At 35.6% G+C, this 27,406-nt stretch overlaps 1 protein-coding gene across 1 annotated transcript in view; it reads right to left on the bottom strand.

Moving 5' to 3' along the window:
- GABRG2 (gamma-aminobutyric acid type A receptor subunit gamma2) overlaps positions 1–27,406 on the bottom strand; it is a 118,860-nt gene that overhangs the window by 73,487 nt on the left and 17,967 nt on the right. Inside the window, exons 2-6 of the mRNA XM_049874270.1 lie at positions 11,826–11,977; positions 10,227–10,294; positions 6,853–7,073; positions 3,701–3,783; positions 391–528 (exon numbers count right to left, since the gene is read on the bottom strand). Coding sequence (XP_049730227.1) covers positions 391–528; positions 3,701–3,783; positions 6,853–7,073; positions 10,227–10,294; positions 11,826–11,977 — 662 coding nt within the window. The remainder of the gene's footprint in view (positions 1–390; positions 529–3,700; positions 3,784–6,852; positions 7,074–10,226; positions 10,295–11,825; positions 11,978–27,406) is intronic.

The following is a 27,406-nucleotide window of genomic DNA, read 5'->3' as shown; positions in this document are numbered from 1 at the left end:
TTTTTGCATTTATGGAAAGCTTATTATTCCTATGTGATTATTTTAAATGCTGCTGTATTGATCTCTAAAAGGAAACATTAATCCTATACTGGCCAACTCATTTTTTAACAAGTCTTTTCTTTTAATATATGCTACTCATTTTTATTTAAGGAAGTTGGACAATAATTTTCTAATTCAACTTGAATCCAATTTGATTCAAATTGATTAAATGCATTTCTATTAATCTATTTTACTAGAACAACAATTGTAACTTTCTCTTGAAAATTAAAACACTCCGTTTAATCTTATGAATATGATTTGCAGACAGGTATTGAGAAGTCTTTCCAATTACATATACCAGAATTTTAACTCTGGAAAGGTCACTTGAAATTATTTTCAAGCATATCTTACCAGAAGTCGTCTTCACTACCTCAGTGGTATTTCTCAGTCCAACAAATGAAAACTGATAAAGCCTCCAAGATCTTGTGTCGCCCACTTCAACAGAGCTGCGCTTCCATTGATAGACAATTTCTTCACGAGGATAGCCATCTGCCATGAGATGGGAAATATGCTATTAACATTATTACCATTGATTATATGTAGCAACCACCTTCCATGAAAAAGACACTGAGGGAGGTACTGAGAGCTATAAAGTTATGACTTAGATGAGGATACTGGACTAAAGAACATCACAATTGAGAATAAATGGTATCACATCTCAATGGGAAGTTAAAGTTTAAAGTCTGAAGGTCAAAATCACCCTTAAGAAACCCTGAAATTACATAGGAGGTCTGCTATACATGGTTTTTCAAGTACTATATGCATATTTTACATTGTCTCGGGTGATGTATAAAATGCTAACTGTATACAATAAATAGTAGATCTGCATGATACAGTTTCATTGTAAAAGAAGTCAGTATGGCAAGATTTTGAGAGTCGTGCAGAAACAGAAAACACTGGGAAAACAGCAGACTCGAATCCCTCTCCAGGGCATGCTCCTGGAGCAGAAGATGGCTGGGAAGAATACCCTCAACTATTTACATTATTTAATCTCTCTGTCTCTCTCTCAATTTGTTGGGACTCAGTTTTAATGTATACAGAAATTTATAATTGCATGCAGCGAGTGGAAATGCTTGGTATGCTACCTGACACACTGTAAGACTCAATAATGGTTCTTATTATCTGAAAATAGACTATAGCAACATCATTGGTGAATTCCATTGAGCCCTTTGGAGACTGAGAGTGGGTGAATATGTCCAGCCAGGAGACCAGAAAAGCTTCATGGGAGGGATACTAAGTACATTGAGAGGTGGCATGCTGTAGTGGTTACTAGTTCCATTTACTAGCCATAATACCCTGGACAAGTTTCTTAATTTTTGTGTTTTCTTTAATAATTCCTTTCCTTATGAGAATGATAATCATGTAACTGAGGTTCAATGTACATTTGTAGAATGGATACACATTATTATTTAATTTATTATTAAATAAACTATTCAATGAACCCTTACAAGTAAAAAAAAAAAAAAAAGAACAAAAAACTCTAGTTAAAAAATTAGAAATCATCTCAGCTATGTGTCTGCTAAGAATACTATGTAGAGGAATAAGTGATAATGAAGGCTGATTGGCTGCTTGAGGTAAGATACCTTAAGTTTCCGCCTTTTCTTTCCTTTTGGTTCAATTCTGTGGCTATTTCATGTTTATTAGTTAAGAAGGGAGAAAAAAGGAAGGTGGGTCTCCAGAGAACTATGAGAGGCAGTAAAAACTGATGAAAAGAACGACGAAATTAAGAGTTTTTTTTTTAATGGAGAATATATTGGTGGCTGAATTGTTTTGATAGCAATGGTAATGTTAAATTGTGTTTGGATTTAGAGAACTTCATTGAATAGTGACATATGCCACAGAAATCACAAGATTTTTAGTTTTAGCTGAGTCAAAGGAAGACTAGACCCATTTGGGATATTAAAAGAAAAGAATCCTAATCTCATAAAGCTCTGGGGGCCTAAAATTTATAATTAAATATATTTCATCCTTGGATGAGATAAAACATATGAAATGAGAATTATAATGAGAATTTTTCTAAATATACATGGTATAAAACCAAACCCAGTGCAGTCAAGTCAATTCCGACTCATAGCGACCCTATAAGACAGAGTAGAACTGCCCCATAGAGTTTCCAAGAAGCACCTCGTGGATTTGAACTGCAAACCCTTTGGTTAGCAGCCGCAGCACTTAACCACTACGCCATCAGGGTTTCTATGGTATAGAGTGATATTTTTCCTCTGGTTCCCTCTGGAATTCATAAAATAATTAACAGGAGGTTATTTTTGTGGTCATTGATTTAAGAATAATATGGTTATTATGATTTAGTTGGTTATTATGATTCTCCCTGGTGTTCTGGGAAATTATATTTATAAAAATAAAAAAAAAATACATACTTAAAATTCATCATCAGTTTTTAATTCACAATTGGCAGGCCAAAGATAAAGAGGAGGTGAGCTACCTAACATGGACGCTGAACAAATAGTAAGGCAAACATTTTAGGAAAACTGAGGTTTGTTTTTGGTTCAGGCAGGGAGCACCTCTGAAAGTTACTAAAGCTCAGCCTACGTAACAACATCATTGATCCTCTTTCTGTAAAGTCTGTTATCTGATAATAAAAGTTAACTAAAATAATAGTGAGTTTTAACTGAGTCTATTGTGTGTTGGGAACACTGGTGGTGTAGTGGTTAAGTGCTATGGCTGCTAACCAAGAGGTTGGCGGTTCGAATCCACCAGGTGCTCCTTGGAAACTCTATCAGGCAGTTGTACTCTGTCCTGTAGGGTTGCTATGAGTCAGAATCGACTCGACGGCAGTGGTTTGGTTTATTGTGTGTTAGAGGAGCCCTAGTGGTACATTAGTAAAGCTTTGGCTGCTAACTGAAAGGTTGGCAGTGTGATCCCACCAGTCTTCCCATGGGAGAAAGATGGGGCAGTCTGCTTCTGTAAAGATTATAGCCTTGGATATTCTGTGGGGCAGTTCTGCTTTGTTCTATAGGCTTGCTGAGTCAGAATCCACATGATGGCAAAGGGTTTAATGTGTGTTAAATAGCCTACCAAGCATTTTACATAAATAATATGAATCAAACAATACCTCTGTGGAGTTGGGATTTGAACTAGACCCATCTGAAACCAGAGCCCAGGCTTTTATTCATTGGTGGATAACTAATTCTAGACACAACTAGAACTCCAAGTTAAGGAGATATTTTTAATTTTACTACCTTTAACAGACCTATCAAAAATGAAATCAGTAAATGACACTGTTGGATCTCTGTGCTCCCTGATGTGTAAAGGAAGTAAATAAATAATCAGCAAATGTTTTACCACATTCTTCTTCTGGGTCAATGGGAAAGATGTATAATCAACGACTGCACCCTATTTTTTGAGTCCAGGCCTGGTCTTACAACTCTTCTCAAGAAAACAGTCCAGACAACCACTACCAACTTATAAAACTTATTTGCAATCCCTGATTAAAAACAAACCAAAAAAATTCTTACTTTTGCAGGAATCTCCCTAATATAGACAAGCAGGGGTTATGATGAAAGGATTGTCAAAATCTTCTAAGACAACAACATCAATTGATGCAATTCTGCAAGTTGCTGTGACCCTCCCAGTTAACTGACCCTACAATCACACAGACTACTGGTGAGAGGGGCTGCCGACTACAGAAGGAGGTATTACTTACAACTAGAGAACTCCAGGGGGCAAGAGTGTTCATCCATTGGGAAGTTGTGCAACTGTAGTTGGCACTCAGCATCAATTGTCAACCTAAATAGAAAGATATTATATTCTCAATCTAATATTAAAAATGTACATTAGCACAATTTCTAATGATCATTAGCCTTCATTCCTGGAGAATATATCTTACATTCTTATTGATAACACAAGGTGATCTCTCCTAAAGAAATCCACCATGTTCAATATTATTTAAGACTTAATGCAGTCTATTTATTTTCAAACACCAAGTAATAACATCTCATTCATGCAAACTTCATTATTCAGAATTTATAATGACTTGTGCTTTTTTTTTTTTTGGACAAATTAATTGCACACATGAGATTGCTCAGTGAATACATTTAACTTAACAGAACAAACCAAGCTTATTTATTGTTTATGTGCAAATTAATGCTGATAATGCTCAGATCTTATATAATAATTGAAGCAGGACATTCTGTTTGTAAGTGCTCCTTAGCTGTAAATTTAAATTATTATATGTGAGTTTAAACAAACCTACATCACACAACAAAGTATGCGTTCTTACAATGGGACATTATAAAGCCATTAAACAGGATTTATAGAGTAGAAGATATCTAATGGCCTACAAGAAATGTTAAATACACAGTTACACACCTATTAGAAGATGTTTCTCAGTGATTCTCAATTAGTGTCTGTCAGGTGTGTTTATTAAAAATATTTTCTGGGTTTCAATATGCGCTGGACCCGAGGGGGCAGAAGATGAAAGGAGTTCCAGATGTTTGGACCATCTTTGGAGAAATATGACTATATTCTGAACTGTCATTGCAATAGACTAATGATGTTTTTTAAATCCCACATTTGTTAGCAATATTTTTTAGAATGTACGGACATTAATGTTGAAGTAATAAAAATGTGATTTTACAAAAATATATTCACTTTAAAAGGTTATCAAGTTCAGAGTAATTTTTAATTGGGACGGTTTTCTTATTCTAGGATGTATAACTACTAATTAGTGAGACCTTAATTGTCTGAAAGACATTGTTTAAAGTGAGTTGTTTTCTCATTTAGTGTTATTATGCCTCTCTTGTAGTTGAACTTGTCCAAAGTTACGTAATTAGTGGCACAGTTGGAATTTGAATGTTTCCACACCTGAAGGCTTTAATCACTGTTAAGCAAAAATTATATGCTCTTCTAAAGAAAAGATTAATTTTATTCATAAATAAGATCACAATTTCTTTTATATTTTATTATTTCTAACAAATTAAAATTAAATTATTATACTCTAAAACAAACATGATAGACCATAGATAGGAAAGTAAACACACACATATATAGCTGTACACACAAATGCTCATATAGATAAGAACCGAGAATAAAGCTATCTCTGTATATTGTTAACACATTGAAACCTTGACTGAATAGCATGAGTGACATCTTCAAGATGGTTTCATAATAATTCCATAAATATCAGTGATTTCACAAATTAATGCAGTCAAAAACTACTATAATGTTATGAAAATAAGAAAGGGACTTAAGGTAGAATAATTGGCTTAATATTTCAATAACTAGACTAAGGTCTGATGCATCAAGCACAGTTGGGTTTCGACTGAATTCTAATTTCAGCCATTGCCTTATCTCCAGTTTAATGAATACATGATGAATACATACAATGAATTGCTTTCCTAAATGCAGCCATTTAGCCTACTATCTACAATACCTCTGATAAAGATTTTGGAGCTATTTTAAGATATTTATTTTGTATGTAAGATATTGTATAAGACATAAAATATATGTCACAGTGCACTTAACATTAATCATTTTAAAGCTAGCAATTCCAGGATACTAATATCCAGAACAGTATCATATTTAAGGTGACACTAAAAAAAGAAAAATTATTCATGTTTGTTTCTGAAAATGTATACAAATACTTTTAATATCTGGTTTGTTTATAGTATATCAGCCCTTAAGTTAAGGACTTTATATATCAATCCATTTAGCCTTTACACCAACTCTAAGATAAGAACTATTATCTCTATTTTATAGAAAGCTGAGGAAATTAAAGCTTTAAAAAAAAGCCTGTGCAGTTTCGGTGCTAGAGAGTGTCTAATAAGTGTGTGTGTGTGTGCGCACGCGCGCGTGCATGTGGCTTCTTTCCCAATAATCTCCATGAATTTCTATCTAGTCCCTCTAAATAAAAATATAACAAGTGCAAATCAAGCTTACTATATAAACACAGCCTTATAAGCCTGCTAGAACCAAGACTTCTTCTTCCACTAATTTCCTGCTATATGGAAATTCTGGAGAGTTGCCCATATTCAGACACAGAGTATTATACAGACCTAAGAGCTAAAACCAGATCTGTCTGCTTCCTAAATCTATGTGTTTATCTATTATACAGTTTGATAATGTAATCTCACCAAGGAGAAATGTCAAAGTAAAAATGTTTTAATGAATATAAGTATGATGAGCCACAGTGAATGGCATAAAATCTTTTAAATTAAAAAAAAAAAAAAACCTTCCAAATGTTGTCTAATATTTAGATCAGAAGATAAAAGACAGTTTCTTCAATTTATTTTTCAAAAGGTGTGTATTCCTAAAATAGCCAGCAAGTTAATTCAAACAACCTGTTGATGTAATGAGGGGTGAGGTGCCGGGGCTTGGAAGACAATTCAGTCTAGTTACTTGCTATTGTGCAGCTAAAAAGAGAAGAAAGTATGGAGACATCTACATCAAAATTCCTTAGTGATGATTTTCTTGGAAAAGGAGATATTTCCAAGCGTAGCAAAAGGTGGTTCCAAGGATGACCGACTGTGTCTTAGTTTCCACATTTTAAAGAACCAGGACACACACACACAAGCCAAAACTGATGGAAAGGTCAGATCATCTTGCAAACATAGGCGAAATTTCATGCCACTTGTGAGAAAACAGAGTTTCCACATGAGTCACATAAAATAACAAGTGGTGAGTGCTTTGAAAAAACTCATAGAAATGAGAAAGAAAAACTAATTTTGTAGTGTCACTTGCTATTTTGATCAAACATGCCAGCTCTGAAGAAGGCTTGAAGTTTCTTTATTTGAAGCAGGGAAGGTTGATTCCTGTTTTATTCCCAGCTGTTACCCCTTTCTTTTTTCAAAAGAATACCTTAGAGTGTAGAGTACTCGGCCGTCATTCCAAATTCTCAACATCCTATTGGGGGTGGTTATCCAGTGTGCATCAGCCTTTTTTGAATTTCTGAAGAAAGTGTCTGGAATCCAGATTTTCCCCACCATGTTGCTGTTTAATCGGAGGACTTTAATGGTGCTGTTAAATTTCAGACGTCTGTCATACCATGTTTGGGCAAAAAATATATCAATTGTGTACTCCTGTTTTCAAGAAAATGACAAAACAGAACATTGTTAACAGTAGGATTGAATTCCAGAAAATTCATTTGTATTTTTCTTTTTTCTCATTGCCAATATGAGCCAAAGCTACATTTGGCTTTAAATAGTTCAAAACAGAGTGAAAGCTTTGCTGGGGAGACTACTGACTCATCCGTCTTTTGTAGAGCAGCTTAAGAGAAATGGACCTGTCTCCATGAGCTCTGGGAGAAGATCATAGCCCCGATACAATCATTTCCTTTCTGTGTCTATAGAGCAGAATTTCTCCACCTTGGCACTCTTTTAAAAAAAAAAAAATGTACTTTAGATAAAGGTTTATAGAAGAAACTAGCTTCTCATTAGTACACATATTGTTTTGAGACACCGGTTACCAATTCCATGACATGTCAACACTCTCCCTTTCTAGACCTTGTGTTCCCTATTAACACCTTTCCCATCCCCTCTTGCCTTCTAGTCCTTGACCCTGAGCTGGTGTGCCCCTTTAGTCTCGTTTTTTAACCTTGGCACTCTTGATATTTTGTTCTTTATGAATTTTTTATTTTGGACCCTAGTGGTACAGTGGTTAAGAGCAATGGGTTTGGAATCATTTTTTGTGGAGGGTGTGTCCTGTGCCTTGAGGAATGGTTAGTAACATCCTTGGTCCCTAACCACTAAATGCCAGCAGCACCCCTCACCCTGAGTTATGACAACTAAAAATAGATGGACACATTTCCATATGTTCCCTAGGAAGTAAAATCTCCTAGGTTCTGAACCAATGCTGTAGAGTGAAATAAAGTCCAGAATGCTCAAAAAAGCCCTAAACTAGAGCTCTGGAGACTCAGTCGCCTTATCATAAAATGGAGAGTCTAGTAAGGTCATTAGAATATAGAAAAGGAGAATACACATAAAGCACTTTGCTTCATGCCTGGCCGATGGTAAACACCCAAGGAAAGGTGACTATGTTTTCTTTTTTTTTTTTACTATTATTATTATTGTTGTTCTTTTTGCTAAATGATATTAATCAGTTAAAATAATCTCTAATATTGCATTAGTCTCTGTCACAGATTATGTTCTTAAAATACTATGATATCAAATGACTGTGCAATAATTCCCCTCATGTACACATAACTAAAGTAGAACATGGATGATCTAATCAAAGAGAAATAGGTAGAGTGTGAAAGACAGCCCTTTATTTGGAATCAAAACAACTGAGTTCTACTTTGATTATTATTTTGAGAGTTCTGTTTTGGGGAAACCACTTTTAGTCTCTGGGCCTCATTCTTCTCATCTGTAAAAATCACAAATAAACTCAAATGAATTTGCCACCTCTACAATGCTACACTTCTTCGCTTCTCAACTCTATCATCACAGTGATCATCATGTTGTTAATAAAAAAGTTTACTGCTGTTTTTATTCTTGTTGATGTTACTATTCATCCAGTATTTGTTTTATGCCAGTCTTCCTGCTAAACACATTTCCCGCATAGCCTCATTTAAATACCACCTTATGTGAATAATAAAAACAAGAAATAAATGATAATTATAATAAACAACAGATTAAATTATATGGTATTTATAGCATTTCAATTAACTTACCCTAATTATGCATAGTGTTATTTTATTACTTGATTTTAATCATGTCTATAAATGAGAAAATAAAAGGAAACAAAAGCTCTGCTTTCCTAGATTATGAGAATTGTGGGGAAGATCTTCCACATTTCTTAGTCCAGTTCCCTACACACACCACCATTTTATGGTGAAAACCCTGAAGAAATAGGGAGATTATTACTTATTTGCTCCAAAATACATGACCACTCAGGATCAAACTAGAATCTCCTTTTGCCTCATTCTCATTGTTCTGTGTTCTTTCCCAGCAACACCGGCCATCATGTCTAATTGCGATTCACTACACTTAAGTTGCTGTAATGCAGTGGTTAAGAGCTCGCTACTAACCAAAAGGTCAGCAGTTCAAATCAGTGGATCCTTGAAAACCGTATGAGGCAGTTCTACTCTATCGTATAGGGTCCCAATGAGTCGGAATCGACTTGACAGCAATGGATATAACAGGTATGCTTGCCATAAGCCATCCAACATTTGTTCATAATTTAGATTCATATTTGCAATATATAAATAATAAGATGCAAAGCTATTTTACAAAATCCTTTCTAATTAGCGATGTCCCAGGAGCTAGAATACTTATTTTTTAGTTTCTCACATTTTAACACACACACGCAAATGAAAAGCTCTATGATTTTTTTAACCAACACTTTACAAACTGTGGTCCTGGGACAGTAGTTCTGGTGACTAGTATTCCTAAAACAAAGAGTTCTGAGTAATCTACCTATAGTTTCCCCCTCATAGATATTTACAATTCACATCAGAATATTAAAGATTCCGAGAATCCTAGAATAAACATTTTGGAATCTGTTTAATGGTTAAACAAATAGCCTTATTTGTATGGAGTACGAGGTTAGTGATATAGTTCTTATCCTTCCAAATGAGAGCAATTAAAGTCTTTTTCTCTGACTGCATAGAGAGTGTCCTTATTTCTAGCTTGGCAAGCATGGTCTTAAAGTTATAGAATCACTACATTATGGTTTGGTATGCTATGGTATAGGATTGGATAAGATGGGATGGGATGGGATGCTACATTGTCTTGTTTTGTGCTGTGATATTATATTATATTAATCCCAATCTATTTTATTTTTATTTCAGATTTGGGTAGAAAATGTTATTAAAGAACAAAGCACATTTATTATTATATCTTATGTGCTATTTCTTCTATGAAATATTTCTGATTTGAAGCAAATTATATCCTACTATACTACTAATGTTCTAAAAAGTAGTGGAGCACTATATTTTATTTTGTAACAGGTAGCACTTACCAAGTACATGATGATAGTAGCATATTTACAAAAATTAATCTTATTTTTATAACAAATACATATGATCACATTTAATTCTGATAACAAATAGTAAAAAGTAATGACCTTCATATTACAAGAGAGCAAAAAATATATTTGCTTTAATTATCTGACCTTTCCAAAGTCTTGCACCCATTATTTTTTGAGAGGAAGAGGGTTATGTCCTCTGTTATTTCCATTATACCACATTTCCTCTGTAATAGGTTGATAAAATAGACAAACTATTAAAAACTTACCATGTTGATAGCATTCACTGGACCAATGCTATTCACATACATGTCTGTGTGAATTAATGTTGGTTTCACTGCAAAAAGAACCATAGAAATACGTGTAGACAGAGAAATACAATATTTTAATATTTCAGCCTTTGTTGCTCTAGAAATAGACACATTTAAATATATTAGAAGTGATTTACTCACACCTAATTTGGTGCCAGTGACTAATTCACTATCTAGTGATTTGCAGGATCATCTTGTTTTCAAAGAAACACCTCCTTTTAAGATGTAAATGCAATAAACAAGCATAGTAGAGTTTTGAAATGAATTATTCTTTTAAAACTGTATATAATGAATAAATCAGAATTCTGTTCTCAGCTTTCTTCATCCTTCTTTCAAGTGTCTTAAATTTTAACATTTTTCATTCAAGCTCCAAAATCTATTTGGACATTGTCACTTGACATGACTAAGACAGAAAAATAACTACTTAGTGATCCAGATAAAAATATGCATTAGAAACTTGAAGGAGATATAAAAAGCAACAGCTAAATATGAATAGCTTTTGAAATATTACTCCCTCTTGATTCCCTTTATGACCACTTTATCTTTATCTAGCCAACACAAAATCAATCTTCCTCAATGACTTATTGGATGCTGTGACTCGACAAATAATATGAGGAAACCATATGGAAACCCATTACATACCTATTTGTCAGAAAGGATGGATATTAACAATCTGTGGTACAACATCCATGACCAAATGCAGGTGCTCCATTTTTATTAAACATTTACTGAACAGGAATTCATAATATCATTCTGGGCTTCCATTCAACAAGCACATTTGTCTCATTCTTATTTTCTTTGAAAGTGCTCTGCCCTCTCTCTCTGTGGTAGATTGGATTCTTCACTGTCCCCCACCTGCACGTCCTTGCCTTGGCCTCATTCAGGGCACTTCCTGGCCTTTTGTCTTTGGGCTTGCCCACTGACCTACTTTGGCCAACAAATGTGGGCAGAAATGACAGTGTGCCAGTTTTAAGCCCAGGCACTAAGAAGTTTTATGAGTTTCTACTTTCTCTCTTGCTCTTTGCTGTCATTGTGAGGAGGCTCACAGCTAGTCTGCTAGTCCCAGGAGTAGTATGAGAGATACTTAGAGGGAACCTACCCCAGATGAATAGCCTGGCCCGGGCTAGATTACAATACTCCCAAAAGAGTGCTAAAAGTATGCTTAACATTTTACGCTACTTGGATTTTGTGGTTGTTTGTTACACAGAAACAGGTAATTAATTTACCCTTTTTTTTTTTTTAATCTTTTTTTGCTTATCTTTTGATGTTACTTCATAAACACTTTGCCACCATTCTTCTACAGCCTCTGTATGGGGTGGTTAGGGAAATTTGAATTTTTAACTCTCAAATCTCACTTGAAAAATCATATTTCTTCATTTTGAGTTTCTCAATACCGGGCCTGAATGCTATTTATATACTTTTTGTTAATTTGTTTTCATAAACTATAAGGAAAGTTTCATTTAAATTTTTATGACTCTGGAAATATGCTTCTGTTTGCCTTCGGCATGGTAGGCGTGTGTTCCTGTCTACACTATGCTACAAAAGCTTTTAACATACCTCCTATATCAGGTCGAAGTTTATTGTCATATCCTTCCAGTAAGTTGTTTAAAATGACGGTGACATCACCCTCAGGAACTTTGGGTGTCAAGACCCATGTTTTATTAGAAGCATAATCTTCATAGTCATCATCAGATTTTTGGCTAGTGAGGCTGAGAAAACAAAAGCATTGGCCAAGAAACACTTAGGCTACATTCGTTAACTTTCACCCATAGAAGACTGGTGGAAAGTCTTCTCAGGATCATTATACTAACCAAAATGCACAGATAGAGATTAAAACATATTCTCATAAACTCTCCAGTTTTCCAGAAAGCTCTTCGTTCATGTCTATAAATACACCATTTTCTACCAGTTATTTTTGCCTTTCCCATATTTGATTTTCTTCCTGCCTACCTTCCCAGCACCACCAAGGACTTACAAAAATCTAATTTTGTGAACGTGATGCTTAAATCATCAGAACATCTTCTACGAATTCAAGCACAATGTCTACTTCTTTCTTTGAGAAGTTAACTTGTTCCAACCCATTAATGAAAATAAGAGACTGATAATTAGATTCACTCCCACAAACTGAGCGGCTGCCTCTCCCTTCTCAATTGAACTACTAAAGAGGGCTCAGCCTTGCTGCCTTTTCTTCCCCCAGGGTGTGTGTATGTGTATTTTTCCCCCTCATTTGCACTGAAGGGAAGGGTGGTTCATTTATCTTTGGTTCTTAAGAACCTGGTACTATGAAGAAAAATGTAGTTGTAGACTTTAAGCCACCTTTTATTACAGAAAAGTTTTCTAAGCTGGGAAACACATACTAATGGCTAATTTACTGCAATCATAGAAATGTGACTACCTATTTTGATTGATCATAAAGCCACATCATATCCTGCGTCTCAATTTTATACCCCCAAACCTGTCAGAAAACTCTGCACAATTGGACTAGAAACTAAGGCTGTTTTTAGAAGGTGATTGGGATTACTAGATACTGCCTCTTTCCCTGCCTTGAGTTCCACCCCACCCTTCACAAGATGTTTATATTTTCCAAATCCAGGGGCCATGCAAACTGTTGGCAATAGCTACCATTTTCATTTTTATCAGCACTCAGTAGTTTATATAGGTTACTTCTGTGGTTTATGGTGAATTGAAAAAATGCAGATTTAAAATGTAAGTTTCCCCACCCCATGTTCAGTTTATCTTCTCAAAATATGGTTTAGACTAGATCTTGTCAGATATCAAATCATTTTTAGTTTCTTTTTCTAAATATAGGGTATAAAATGGATTTTGTCAGATGTCATATCATTGGCACATTATTCTGAATGTGTGTATGTATGTATATCAAACCAGATTCATCACCTTTCTATCATACTCAGTTATCAAGATATAGAAAACATATACATGTGTGTGTATGAAAATGTCTCTGAAAATGAGAATGGGAGATAATGAAGTTTTAAGAGTAATCACCACTAAAGATCAAATTACTAAGCAAGTAAAGCAACTCCCTCTTTTTCTATTCCTTTAAAGCTTCACAAATAGGAAACACTATAATTAGCTGCACATCTACATAGACCCTAACATAGCTAGGGTTTTACGTTTTCCCCTTCAGTTAGCACACAAGCTTTAAACAAGAACTGAATTTTATGGAGTGATTGCAGAAGGTATGATGGGGTGGGCAAAGTTTTGGCCAGCTCTCAAAAAGAAAGTCCTCAGTTCAGTCACAGAAACCAGTTCTCAGCTAGGAAATTCCTTCTTGGGCCTAAATTCATCATTTCTTCAGAGCGCTACTGAGCTCTAATAGAATGCTAACCCGATGGCCTAAATCTCAGTTTAAGGGGAAAAAAATCTAAAGAAACAAACAAAAAAAACACAAACTCTCTGATTAAAGAAAAACTTCAAACCCCTCCAATAACTTATTGAGAAAAGAATGTAGTTGATCCTTTGGAAGTCACCATAATGAAATTTTACCATGGTTTTATTTGTTCACGCAAAAGTGGCTTTTCAAACACTCCCCTCTCTGTGTGTGTGTACATGTGTGTGTCTTTCTCTCTCTCTTTCTCTCAGACACATGCATGCTATTAAAGTTTCTTCCCTGAAGGGAATATGTATTTAATTGTTTGTTTCTGGCGCCTTCTCATACTAATAAGTGATCCAAACATCATGTTGTTGTATTACTGGTATTACTGTTATCTAGCAGACCAAATGAAGTTGAATAGCAGGAAAAATACCCTAAGAGATAAGGAATGATTGCTTAGAAGGAATACTACTTTTCAGAAGTGCGCCAAAGATTCTATCTGAGTCTACACCTAAAAAAAAAAAAAATCGAAACAACAACAGAAATGGTCAAACTGATTCTTTCGTATAAAAAGGTCTGTCACAGACTTTTTCACACATCAGCATGTCTACTAGCTAGAGGCAGGTAATATAGAATAGAGGAATTAAGAACATAATTTTGGGAGTTAGAAAGTGCTAGATCTGTTTTCTAAAGTCATGCCCTGCATGGTCACTTACTGTTTTATAAGCAAGTTATTAACCTTGATAGGTTTCAAATCCTCATTTTAAAAATATAGATAATACTATCACCTATGTCATATTTTTGTGAAAGGTTAAGATAATGCTTATCAATTGTTTAGCACAGTGCCTGATGCACCACCCTGAAAATAGGTCCATTATAATTATTGTTAGAAAGTGACCGCTGCTGGATTTGTAATAACAGCCCCAACCATGGAACTAAAACCTGACTCTACCGATGCTGCTTCCAGGCCTGTGTCCAATATGGGCTGAGAAGGACTAAAAACAGATGTTTCCAGGAAGAAAAGTAATGAACCCCTACGGTATAAATAAATGAAGGTTTTCTTTTGTAGGGCCTTCACAGCGGAGATCTAAATTAAAGGGTTGATACCTAACCTGGGAAGGTTTCCAGATTTGTCTAAAAAATAAAAACAAAAAAACAAATTCTCTCAATTCAATGTTGCCTGTTTCTCTGGGCTTCTTCGGAGGCAAGAACCCCGCACATTTAGGGGAGGCGGGTCATCTATGGATGATGAAATCTGCCTGGCAGATGAGGCATTCTGCGGAATCAAGAGCTCCATGAGAATGCATGGGCAGAAATAGGCTGATAATAGTTCAAGAAAATTGAGTTAACAGTTGAGTGGGCTGAGAACAAACATAAACTTGGAACTTCTGGCTAAAGGCATCTATCTGAATTTATAAGCCTTTGGAAATTATTACTCTGTGTGCCCTTTGATTTTAAAAATAGTAATCATCATCATCTCAAAGAGGGAAAGAATTGAAGTTGGAATTATGTTTAAATTAACTGACAATAATTAAATTTTTGTTGTTGTTGGAGGGTCTCAGGATAATTTATGAGAAACAGTGCAAGAAAAGTTGTGGAGTTTTCATCTCTGAAGCTTTTAAAAATGGTTAGAAAGCAACAGACTGAGAGTTTTGGACCAGCAGCATCAGCATCGCTTGGGAGCCTTTAGAAATGCAAAACCCTGGGACTCACACAGACTCTTGAATCAGAATCTTTATTTTAGCAAGATTTGCATGTGATTAATATGTATACTATAATTTGAGAATCTCAGTCGTAGAGCATTTAGACCAGTGGTGCTTAGTCCTGGCTGCATGTGTGTGTGTGTGGGTGTGCGTGTGTGTTAGGGTGGGCTTTTTAAGAAATATGGATTCCCTGATTTGTCCTAGACCTAAATCTGAATCTCCATGCTGTAACTTGGATTATTCATTTTTATTTGCATCTTCATAGTTTTATGCATGGCTTGAATTTTTGCAATGAAGATATTTCATGTTCGTAATCAGAAACAAAGATGATTATATTTAGGAAAAAAGTGGCTTTCAAAAAGAAGACAAATACTGAATAAACCTTGTTTAATGGAAGGTTGCTCACAGTTGATACGGAAGATTCCAAATATTTGAATTTTAGCACATACTCTAGGCGCTTGCTACTGTGAAGATTAATCATACAGTGTACAGAATTTTAATTTTTAATTCATATGTTTTAGATTCCTATAGATTCAATAAAGTTCTAAGTTTATGGGAGTGGGGTTTCTAGACATTGTAACCTTTCTCAGGTTAGTGCAACAGCAAACAATTGGATAAGAAACAAAAGCATGTGTTTTTTCATTCATTTATCATTTAGTTATTTTCAAATTCATTGGTGTTTGGTATCATAAACACAGAAAGTATATTTTTCTTTCCCAAACATAGGTAGGTGGCTAGTAGAATATGATAATAAAAAATAAAAATAAAACTCATTTAGTTTTATGCTTAATATATTAAAAAATTAAAGTAGTATTTCACTCTAATGGTAGTTTCACAATTATTTTGTTGAACCACACTTTGCCTTATTTTATTTTATTGGTACAATGTAGTTAAATGTAGGGTATTTTATATGTTAAAATAAATCTCTCACCGCATATATGCCAGCAAAATGAAACCTTTGAGTCTTATCTGTTAAAAATCCCCATTCATTAGATTTTCTGCTCTGTTATTGTTACCTCTATTATGAATCTCCACTGTTTATATTTCATAAATCTCTATTCCTTTCTGTTACCACACTCACAGAGATCCCCTGCTACTAAAATTCCAGTCAGACTGTAGAAGCCTGTGGGGATCCCACATGCCAAAATCATCTTTACCGCAGCAATCTGCTGTTCCTTACAATATCATGTTACCTGAGAGTTGGTTCAGCTCTGGAAACCAGGCTGAACTACAGTAGATTTGCATGTACTGTCCTTTCTGCCTACAACATTTTCTCTATCCCATCCCCCAAACCAATTCTTGCAATGGATTATTCCTTCTTATCTTTAATTTCCCACAGAAACATTCTTTCTCATGAAGTCCATCCTTGACTGCCCTATCTACATTTGGCCTACACTTTTCGTGTTCTAGCCAGTCCTTTGATTCCTGAAAAGCATTAGTTACAATGTGTATTTACTGATTTTCTTATTGTATGCCCCCATTACCAAACAATAAACTCTGAAAGGCATGCATAATGAAGATCTGGAGAAAGAATAAATTTTGGCTAAGTTTTTGCAGAGAAATAGCAATACCTACAGTAAATGCTGTCAATTGTGTAGTCACTGTGTTCTAGGAAAAACTCTAAGAATTTCACACACATTCTCCCACTTAATTCATAAAATATTGATGTTCCTATAATTATTCCCATTTTATAGATAAAGAGACATGGTAATATTTACCAATATTCACTTTGTGTTGCACAAACCAAAACGTTTAACAATTATGCAGCATGGCTTTGTGAAAGGAATTGAGGCCAAAGAATCTGCTACTGTACATTCATCACACAATGAGATGGTCCACAGTAAATGATTGTTCCAGCTCATTTTCCTTTGGGGCAATAAACTGATTTATGCCTGAATCCAATAAAAGATATGGTGCCTTCAGCACAAAGTTAATAACGTTCAGATCTCATAAATCCTCCATTGCAGATACCAATGATTTGATCTCCACACAATGAGAAATAAAAGCAAAGTTTGGAATTTAACTTAATGGATGTGATAAACTGCCTCAACGAAATACTTTCTCAAGTTGGAAAGCAATGTACACTGGAGAGGGAAGGCAAATATACAAACCAGTTTATTTCAGAGTACCCTCCAGCTACCACAAAAGGTAGACTTTGGTTAAAAGTCTAGGAGCAGGTAGGGTAGGTGAGTATTCATCCTTAAAGGGCATAAGAAACTCAGAACATGTTCATGGGAGGATAGGGCTCTACTTTTCACTGTCCAGGACTGGGAGTTCTTGAGAGACACCACGTTCTGTAAACAGGAGCTCTGAAGCACCAGTTGTTCCTTTATCTAGGGCCCTTCAATGGCTTGTGGGATTCTGTACCTGCTGATTTGTTATTTGACTGAGTCAATTTTCAGACTATACATTCCAATATGTGAAACGAAAACAGTTTATTTTATTAATGGCCACTAATGACCCACAGAAAACCCTGGTGGCGTAGTGGTTAAGAGCTACAGCTGCTAACCAAAGAGTCGGCAGTTTGAATCCACCAGGCGCTCCTTGGAAACTCTGTGGGGCAGTTCTACTCTGTCCTATAGCTATGAGTTGGAATCGACTCAACGGCACTGGGGTTAATGACCCACAGCAGATATATGTCTGTGTGAGGTGTTATTAGCTAAGAGGAATTTGATTTCAAATATCAAAACATTCACACTAAATGTGGATACACTGGCACATATAATTACAAAGTCTGAGGTAGAATGAGCTTCAAAGTTCTTTGGTTCAGTGTGTCAATTATGTATTTAAAAAGTAAGAATCTTGCTGTATCTCTCTTCTGCCTTCTGTAATGCCAGCTTCAACTGAAAGCTGACTGGACTTTGTCCTCACAAGATGCTGGGGAAAATTCTTTACCTCTATGCTTATGGATAACATTGCGAAGAATGGGAATTCCAGAACACTTAATTGTGCTCATGAGGAACCTGTACATACATCAAGAGGCAGTTGTTCGGACAGAGCAAGGTAATACTGAGTGGTTTAAAGTCAGGAAAGGTGTGTGTCAGGGCTGTATCCTTTCACCATATCTATTCAATCCGTATGCTGAGAAAATAATCTGAGAAGCTGGACTATATGAAGAAGAATGGGCCATCAGGGTTGGAGGAAGACTCATTAACAACCTGTGTTTTGCAGATGACACAACCTTGCTTGCTGAAAGTGAAGAGAACTTGAAGCACTTACTAACGAAGATCAAAGACCACAGCCTTCAGTATGGATTACACCTCAACATAAAGAAAACAAGAATCCTCACAACTGAACCAATGAGCAACATCATGATAAATGGAGAAAAGATTGAAGTTGTCAAGAATTTCATTTTACTTGGATCCACAATCAACACCCATGGGAGCTGCAATTAAAAAATCAAAAGATGCATTGTATTGGCTAAATCTGCTGCGAAGGACCTCTTTAAAGGGTTGAAAAGCAAAGATGTCACCTTGAAGACTAAGGTGTGACTGACCGTGATATTTACAATCACATCATATGCATGTGAAAGTTGGACAATGAATAAGGAAGACAGAAGAAGAATTGACATCTATGAATTGTGGCGTTGGTGAAGCATATTGAATGTCCCGTAGACTGCCAAAAGAATGAACAAATCTGTCTCGGGAGATGTACAAGCAGAATGCTCCTTAGAAGCAAGGATGGCGGGACTGTGTCTTACATACTTTGAACATGTTGTCAGGAGGGATCAGTCCCTGGAGAAGGACATCATGCTTGGTAAAGTACAGGGTCAGTGGAAAAGAGGAAGACCCTCAATGAGATGGATTGACACAGTGGCTACAACAATGGGCTCAAGCCTAACAAGATTGTAAGGATGGTGCAGGACTGGGCAGAGTTTCCTTCTGTTGTGCATAGGGCCGCTATGTGTCGGAACCTGCATGACAGCACCTAAAAACAGCAACATGCTTCCTTGTGTATACCCATGACCACAGAGGGATAAAATCCTCTACAAACGGTCTCAAATAGAGTAAGAAAAAACTTTCCTAAGAACTCCCAGGAAATCCCATTAGCCCAAATATATGTTTGAAGCCAATGTCTATGACTAGGGGATAGGATTATACTAATTTATTTTAAATACATGTACCATCACTAGGTTCAAAGACGGAATCACCTTTCCTCTCTTCCCCCCCCCAAAAAAAGAGATACAGAATTCAGAGACACCAAAGGAAATTGGGGTATTTTAGAGGGTGAGGAGGGATTGTGCAGACAGCAACCACAGCACTCACAGGGAGGGGAGTAAACAGGAAAAATCATCAGTATCAGGTCATGCCCTAGGTTTATCACTAAAATCCGTTTTCTCTGGGTTAGAATCCTCGCCCAAGTTTTTGTTTGTTTCCTTAAACATGGGAGGATATGAAGCAGCTGGGACTCCTCATGCATTCTTGTGTCTCTCATATACTTCTAGAGGGAAAATATGCTGGTGGTATCTACCAATAATGAATACACATCCATGCTATAACCCAGGGATGTCATTCCTAGGTTATGGCATGCATAACTTTGTACGTGTCAACTACAATATGTACAAGAATGTGTATAGTTGCATTGCTGGTAATTGTCAGAATTGGATATAATCCAAATGAAGAGTGGCATGGACAAACGAAATATGATACATTCAAATATTGAAATATTATGTAACAATAAAATTAGTGAATTACTGCTATGTGATGCACAAAAATGAATCAGGCAAATATGGTTTTGAGAAAAAGATGTCACACGTATACACATAGACACACAAATATTTTATGTCTCTTTTTATATAAAATTTGGCAACAAGCAAATTCATCAATAGTGCTTAAAGTCAGGATAGCAGTTACTTTGAAGGGAGAGAGAAAAGATAGAAAGCAAGAGAAGGATGAGGAGTTTTTCTAGGGGAGTTGGCAATGTTTTATCTCTAGACTTCATTGGTGATTACATGTGTATTCATTTCCATTGGTGATAATTCATTGAACTATATTAGTGTTTTATGCACTTTTTATACTATATATATCATAATTTTAAAAAGTTTAAGAAGTTAGATTTAGTCATGAGGACTAGAAGCAAAATATTAGATATTTAAAGGCAAGAATTATTTCTGCCTTCAACAGTGTCATTTTCCAAAACTTTGCATAGTGTCTGGTACTTTACAAGACGCTCAGTGAATAATTTTCAAAACAGCGAATGAACCAATAAGAGTATGGGTTATTTTTAAAGAACATTTGATGTTTGTGAAAAAATAGTAAATTGTCTATGTAGCAAGTATGGCTGATACTAAAATGAGCTGATTATATAATACACTCTCCGATGATCACTACCTCTTATTTAAATGCTACTGATTTTCTGCAAAGGAAAACTTAATTGACTTACATTGAATATATATATATTGTTGAGGGGGTGGGAATCAAAATGAAACGAGGCCAAGATTAATACAAAAAAAACAATTCTAAAATTACCTTGACTACCTATACCTATTTGGTAGGATATAAATAAATGTATTGATGGTAAATTGTACTAAGGAAATAAGTGCCAATGGATATAAACATTCTTATATTCTAAATCCACTGCCCATCTGTCAGTTTATGGTGCTCTGGTGGCTTGCATGTTGCTGCAATGCTGGAAGCTATACCACAGATATTTCAAATACAAGCCGGGTCACCCATGGTAGACAGGCTTCAGTAGAGCATCCAGACACAGACAGACTAGGAAGAAAGGCTTAATGATCTAATTCTAAAAGTTAGGCAAGGAAAATCTTATGGATTGTGACAGAACATTGTCTGACTTGCTTGTTTTGGACAAATCATCAGGAGTTACCAGTTGCTGGAGGTGAAGATCATACTTAGTGAAGTAAAGGGCCTCCAAGGTCAAGGGAAACCCTCCATGACATGGATTGGCACAATAACCCACAAAGATGAACCTGAATGTTCTGGTAATCCTGAGTATGTCACAGGACAAGGCAGGGTTTTATTCTGTTGTACCTAGGTCACCATGAGTTGGAGTCAACTGGACAGCAGCTATCTATCCATCTGCTTATCATTTATCTATCTACTTACCTATCTATCTATCATCTATCTACTATCTATCTATCTATCATCTATCCATCTATCTATCTATCCATCTAACCATCCATCCATCCATCCATCCATCCATCCATCCATCCATCCATCCATCCATCCATCCATCCATCCATCCATCTATCTTCCATCTATCATCCATCTATCTATCTATCTATCTATCTATCTATCTATCTATCTATCTATCTATCTATCTATCTATCTATCTATCTATCTATCTATCTATCTATCATCTATCCATCTATCCATCCATCTAACCATCCATCCATCCATCCATCCATCCATCCATCCATCCATCCATCCATCCATCTATCTTCCATCTATCATCCATCTATCTATCTATCTATCTATCTATCTATCTATCTATCTATCTATCTATCTATCTATCTATCTATCTATCTATCTATCTATCTATCTATCTATCTGTCATCTATCTATCTGTCATCTATCATCTATCTATCTATCTATCTATCTATCTATCTATCTATCTATCTATCTATCTATCTATCTATCTATCATCTATCAAGTCCTAAGGAACAATGATTATTAAACTAGCATATTCTCAATTTATCTCTTTATTTGTAAAACACATTAATGTGATTATTTATGAAGTAATAAAAATAATAATTCGGTTTCTTATTTGTGTGGACTTTGCCACAGAATAGAAGCTATTGAAACATTGTTCCACTTAACAGATGGCTTCAAAACCTGAATTATTTTGGGAAAACTGTACACCTTATCTTGAATGCTACATACAAACGTGTGATTTTAAAAAAGTCAATAAATGGAAGCAGGTGCACAAGTATGTCAACTTCAAGCAACAAAATTTTGTAAATGATGGTACAGAACTTAGACACTACAGGTTTTTTTTTTTTTTGCTATTGGGCTATAATGACAAACTAAACAAATGTAAAGTTTAGCGCCTATCTCCTTCACTCAGAAACACACGCAGGGTCTGTATTTTTTGCTATCATTTAACTATGAAAATCCAAGACCAATTTGAAGCACAGAAGATGTACAAACCATCACAAACTAATGTCAGAGAAAGGCGTAATTATTTATTGTCAGGAAATACACCAAGGAGGAAATACTTAGCATTTGTTTATTTACATGACAATTATCTTGCATTAAGGATGCATGGTGCCCAGCACACACTGAATGTCCAACACAGGGTTTAGACCAGTGGCTTTGAACTCCGGCTTCACGTTAAAATTACCTGAAGTGATTTTAAAATATGGCGGTGCTCAAGGCCTCCCTCTGGAGATACTGATTTAATAGTTACGGGGTAAGACCAAGACAGTGGTATTCAGGTGACTTCAAGGGGCAGTCAGAATTAAAAGCCACTGCCAGAGATTGTGACAGAACCACCTGGACTTTCTTTTCTTAGATTAAATGATCACTTTGGTAACCACCGTCAGGCCATTCAGAAGTTACTTACTATAATACTTCAAGGTATACTGGAATTCAAAATAGCATCATCCTCAGTATTTATGCCCGGTTAAGATTGCCAAATACCAGTGTTTTCCAAAGCTTGGAACACCTGTCTTTGGTGCACATATGCAGTTTTAAGTGATACGTGGGTGGAGCATTAAAAGACATTGAAGCACAAGAATGTTACTATATTTTTTAATTTTCTTTCAGGCCATTTAACTGTATTAAGGACAAAATCTCATTTAGTTTCTAATTTGTCTTCAGCCACTCTCATATTTGCTAACCTGCTTTCTTGTGACAGCAAATTTTCCAGTTTTTTAATGAAATACTTTTATGAAATGAAATGTATTAAATAACTATATTCAAAATATCATGGGTTTTATGGAAAATATCAAAAAATGACCAAGGGTCACTAAGATGTGGCGCAAACCATAAAGGTGACTGAATTCAGGAAACCCTGCCATATATATTTAGTTTTTTTGATCCTTCAGTTAAGCAGCATATACTTTGAGGCTCTATTTTATGCAAGGCAGATTTGCAGATGGAAAAAAGCGCAAAGTACAATGCTGATATCAAAACAGCTTTCATCTATTTGAGGAGAAAAAAAAATACCTGAAGAGCTAGGAAAATGCAACACTTAAATAACAATGCAAGACAATAATAAAAACATTGTCACATGGCAGAACATGACTAATCTCTGTCTGTCAGCATCTTCAACTTGATGTCAAGGCTATTTATATCTATGTACCACCGTGTTTGTTTCCAAATCTTGATTTCTGTGGGCAAGAAGGACATTTTCCTCCATAACACAAAACATTTTTAGATGTCAATATTCCAATGGAAAAAAAAAAAGGCAGTAATGTATATAAACATGCAAAATGGTTCACATATTTTCAGGGAGGCCACAGGTGAATAGAACTTTCTCATTATCCATGGACCAAAGGTTAAACTGTCCCAGGTTTAGAATAGTTTAAAGGCAACTGAGTGTAATTGTATGAAAATAAAGGCTGGTTCTATTATATGAATTATCTGCACACATTGCAATACATGCAAATGTATTGATTCTAAATGTATTCCAAATATATTGAAAATTCATATCGCTATAGTCTGTTGTACTCTGTGAGAGTAGGGAATAAAATATTCAAGTTTTATTTGAATATTTGGAATCATGGAGCTAATTCTCATAGGTGGCAGAATAAATTTTCTCTTTCATAGTGACATACTAGCAACATGTGTACTTAAATCTGAGTGGCCATGATTCTCGAAATTTTGTCTTCTTTTATTTATTTCTTTTCTTTTTCCTTTTCTCTTTCTTAGCTAAAATTGTGCTACAGCTTTGATGTAGGTGTGCAGTGGTATTGTATCGTAGTTTTCATTTGCATTTACCTCATGGTTAATGATGTTGAACCTCTGTTCCTGTGCTTATTTGACAACTCAACAACTTGGATGAATCTTCAAGGTGTTATGCTGAATGAACAGTATGATTCCATGTATATGACATTCTTAAAAATACAAACTATGACAGTGAATAACAGATTAGCTTTTGCCAGGAATTAAGAGTGAAATGAGGGTGTGACTACAAAGGGTTAGTAAGAGGGAGTTTTTTGAGGAGAGAGAACTGTCTGGTATCCTCATTTTTTTGTGGTGGTTACAAGAATCTACATGTGAGGTAAAAATCATTGAACTATACACAAAAAAGGTCAGTTTTTCTGTATATTAATTAAAAAAATAAAAAAGAGCAATTATCCTATAAATTAAATCACTGAATTTATTCAAAATGTTCCCTGACATGAAATTTTGTGAAATTCCCTGACATTGACTATGAGGTAATTGAGTCTGAACATTTAAAAATCTCCTGTAGAGTGGGAACAGGAAAGCTGATAATAGGGAACCCAAGGTTGAGAAGGGAGGGTGTTGACATGCCGTGGGGTTGCTAATCAATGTCATGGAACAATGTATGTACTAACTGATGAGAAACTAGTTTATTCTGTAAACCTTCAACTAAAGTACAATAAAAATAAAATAAATAAATAAAAATCTCCTGTAGGGAAATAAAATTTAGTTAATAAAATAGTATTGTGGTTTTTTTGTTTGTTAATTTTATGCACAGATTTTTGTATTTCTTTCAGGCTTTTCTATGGTATATTACCTTCCCAGGTTTTACTGTACACAGATTAAACCCCAAAACTTATTTTATGGATAAGAAATAACCATTACTGTCGAGTCAATTCTGACTCATAGTAACCCTGTAGGACAGAATAGAACTGCCCCATAGGGCTTCCAAGAAACAACTGGTGGATTCAAACTGCTGACCTTTTGTTTAGCAGCTGAACTCTTAACCATTGTGCCACTAACACTCCAAGAATTAAATATCCTTTTCTTAATAGTCTTAAAATTTTTAAACCAATCACCCAATTAACTGCTGCAAATCATACATTAATTTTTAATTTAGAAATAGTCTTTGCCATTTGTTAAATGCAAAGTACATCTATACATAAAACTATGTCTGCTTAAACACATTAGTTAAATATAGTGAAATAATTTCACAACATTGCTGTAAAATAATCACTATACTTCAAATAATTCATATAATAGCAGAATCAACAGCTAGTTCTTGGTCCTGCTGGTTCTCTTATATAACTCTAAGACTGTAGGAAGCTAAAAGTCAACCATCAGTTAATTGCCAAGTAACTGAAAATTGGTGGGCAAATTGCAATCCTCACCATTCCCCAAAACATATAGGCACATTTCAAGGAAAAAAAAAAAAAGAATCATATGTATTTATAGGTTAAAAAAAAAATTGATTGTAAAATATGCATCTGTTTACTCAATGCCTTTAAATCAGAGACAATAAATGAAGCAAATAAAAAAAAAAAAAGATAGATATTAGTCTATATGTAAATTTATGATACCAAAACCCACAAGCCAAATCCATTGCTGTTGAGTAGATTTCGACTCATAGCAACCCTACAGGACAGAGTAGAACTGCCCCATAGGGTTTCTAAGGCTGTAAATTTTAATGGAAGCAAATTGCCACATCTTTCTTCTACAGAGCAGCTGGTGGGTTCAAACCACTGACCTTTTGTTTATCAGCCAAGTACTTAACCACTGAGTTATCAGTTCCCCAAATTGATGAAAGTAGGGTTATAATATACACTGTATAACAGTATACATAATACACAATATCTATACTGTATCTATGGGGCCTTGGTGATGCAGTAGTTAAGCATTTGGCTGCTAAATTCCAGGTCAGCAGTTCGAACCCACCAGCTGCTCCTTGGAAACCCTATGGGATGGTTCTACTCTTCCCTATGGGGTCGCTGAGTCAGAATTGACTCCATGGCAGTGGGTTTGTTTTTGTTTTTATACTGTATCCAGTCCCTATGTGATGCAAATGTCTAATAAGCTCCGAAGCTGTCTCAAAGATCAAAAGTTTGAGTCCACCCAGAGGAATCTCTGGAGAAAGTCCTGGTGATCTGCTTCCAAAAACCCAGCTGTTGAAAATCCTATGGAGCACAGTTCCATTCTGACACACACGGTATAGCCATGAGTTGGAATTAATTTCACAGCAAACATATTTTGGACTTTTTGTACTGTATCTAAAATATCAGATGGATCTTGGCTGAAAGCAGAGAAGGCCAGGAAGATGTTTCTCTGTGTTTTATTGACTGCAAAGGCATTCGACTGGGTGGACCATCACAAATTATGAAGAACGCTGTGAAGAATGGGAATTCCAGAACAATTAATCATGCTCATGCAGAACCTGTACATAGACCGAGAGTCAGTCCTTGGAACAGAACAGGTGGATGCTGCCTGGTTTAAAATCAGGAAAGGCCTGCACCAAGGTTGTGTCCTTGCACATAGTTATTCAATCTGTATACTGAGCAAATAACCTGAGAAGCTGTACTATATGAAGAACGCAGCATCAGGATTGGAAGAGACACATTAACAACCTACGATATGCATGACACAATCTTGCTTGCTGAAAGTGAAGAGAACTTGAAGCACTTACTGATGAAGATCAAAGGCCACAGCCTTCAGTATGGATTGTTCTTCAACAACAAAAAAAACAAAAATCCTCACAACTGGACCAATAAGTGACAGAGAAAATATTGAAGTTGTCAAGGATTTCATTTTACTTGGGTCCACAATCAATGCCTAGGGCAGCAGCAGTCAAGAAATCAAACTACTATATTATATTGAGCAAATCTGCTGCCAAAGGTCACATTGAGGACTAAGGTGCTCCTGACCCGAGCTATGGTTATTTTCAATCACCTCGTATGAATGCAAGAGCTGGGTAATGAATAAGGAAGACAGAAGAAGAATTGATGTCTTTGAATTATGGTGTTGGGGAAGTATATTGAGTGTACCATGGACTTCCAGAAGAACAAACAAATTTGTATTGGGAGATACACAGCCAGAATACTCCTTAGAAGGGAAGATAAAGAAACTTTCTCTTAAGTACTTCGGACGTGTTTTCAGGAGGGACCAGTGCCTGGAGAAAGACATCATACTTGATAAAATAGAGAATCAGCAAAAATAGGAAGATCCTCTAGGAGATGGACTGATACGGTGGCTACAACAATA

The sequence above is a fragment of the Elephas maximus genome, chromosome 2, assembly GCF_024166365.1.
Source record: "Elephas maximus indicus isolate mEleMax1 chromosome 2, mEleMax1 primary haplotype, whole genome shotgun sequence".
In the NCBI taxonomy this organism is placed as follows: domain Eukaryota; kingdom Metazoa; phylum Chordata; class Mammalia; order Proboscidea; family Elephantidae; genus Elephas; species Elephas maximus.
The sequence above is the reverse complement of the archived record's forward strand: the minus strand, read 5'-3'. Positions and strand labels throughout refer to the sequence as shown.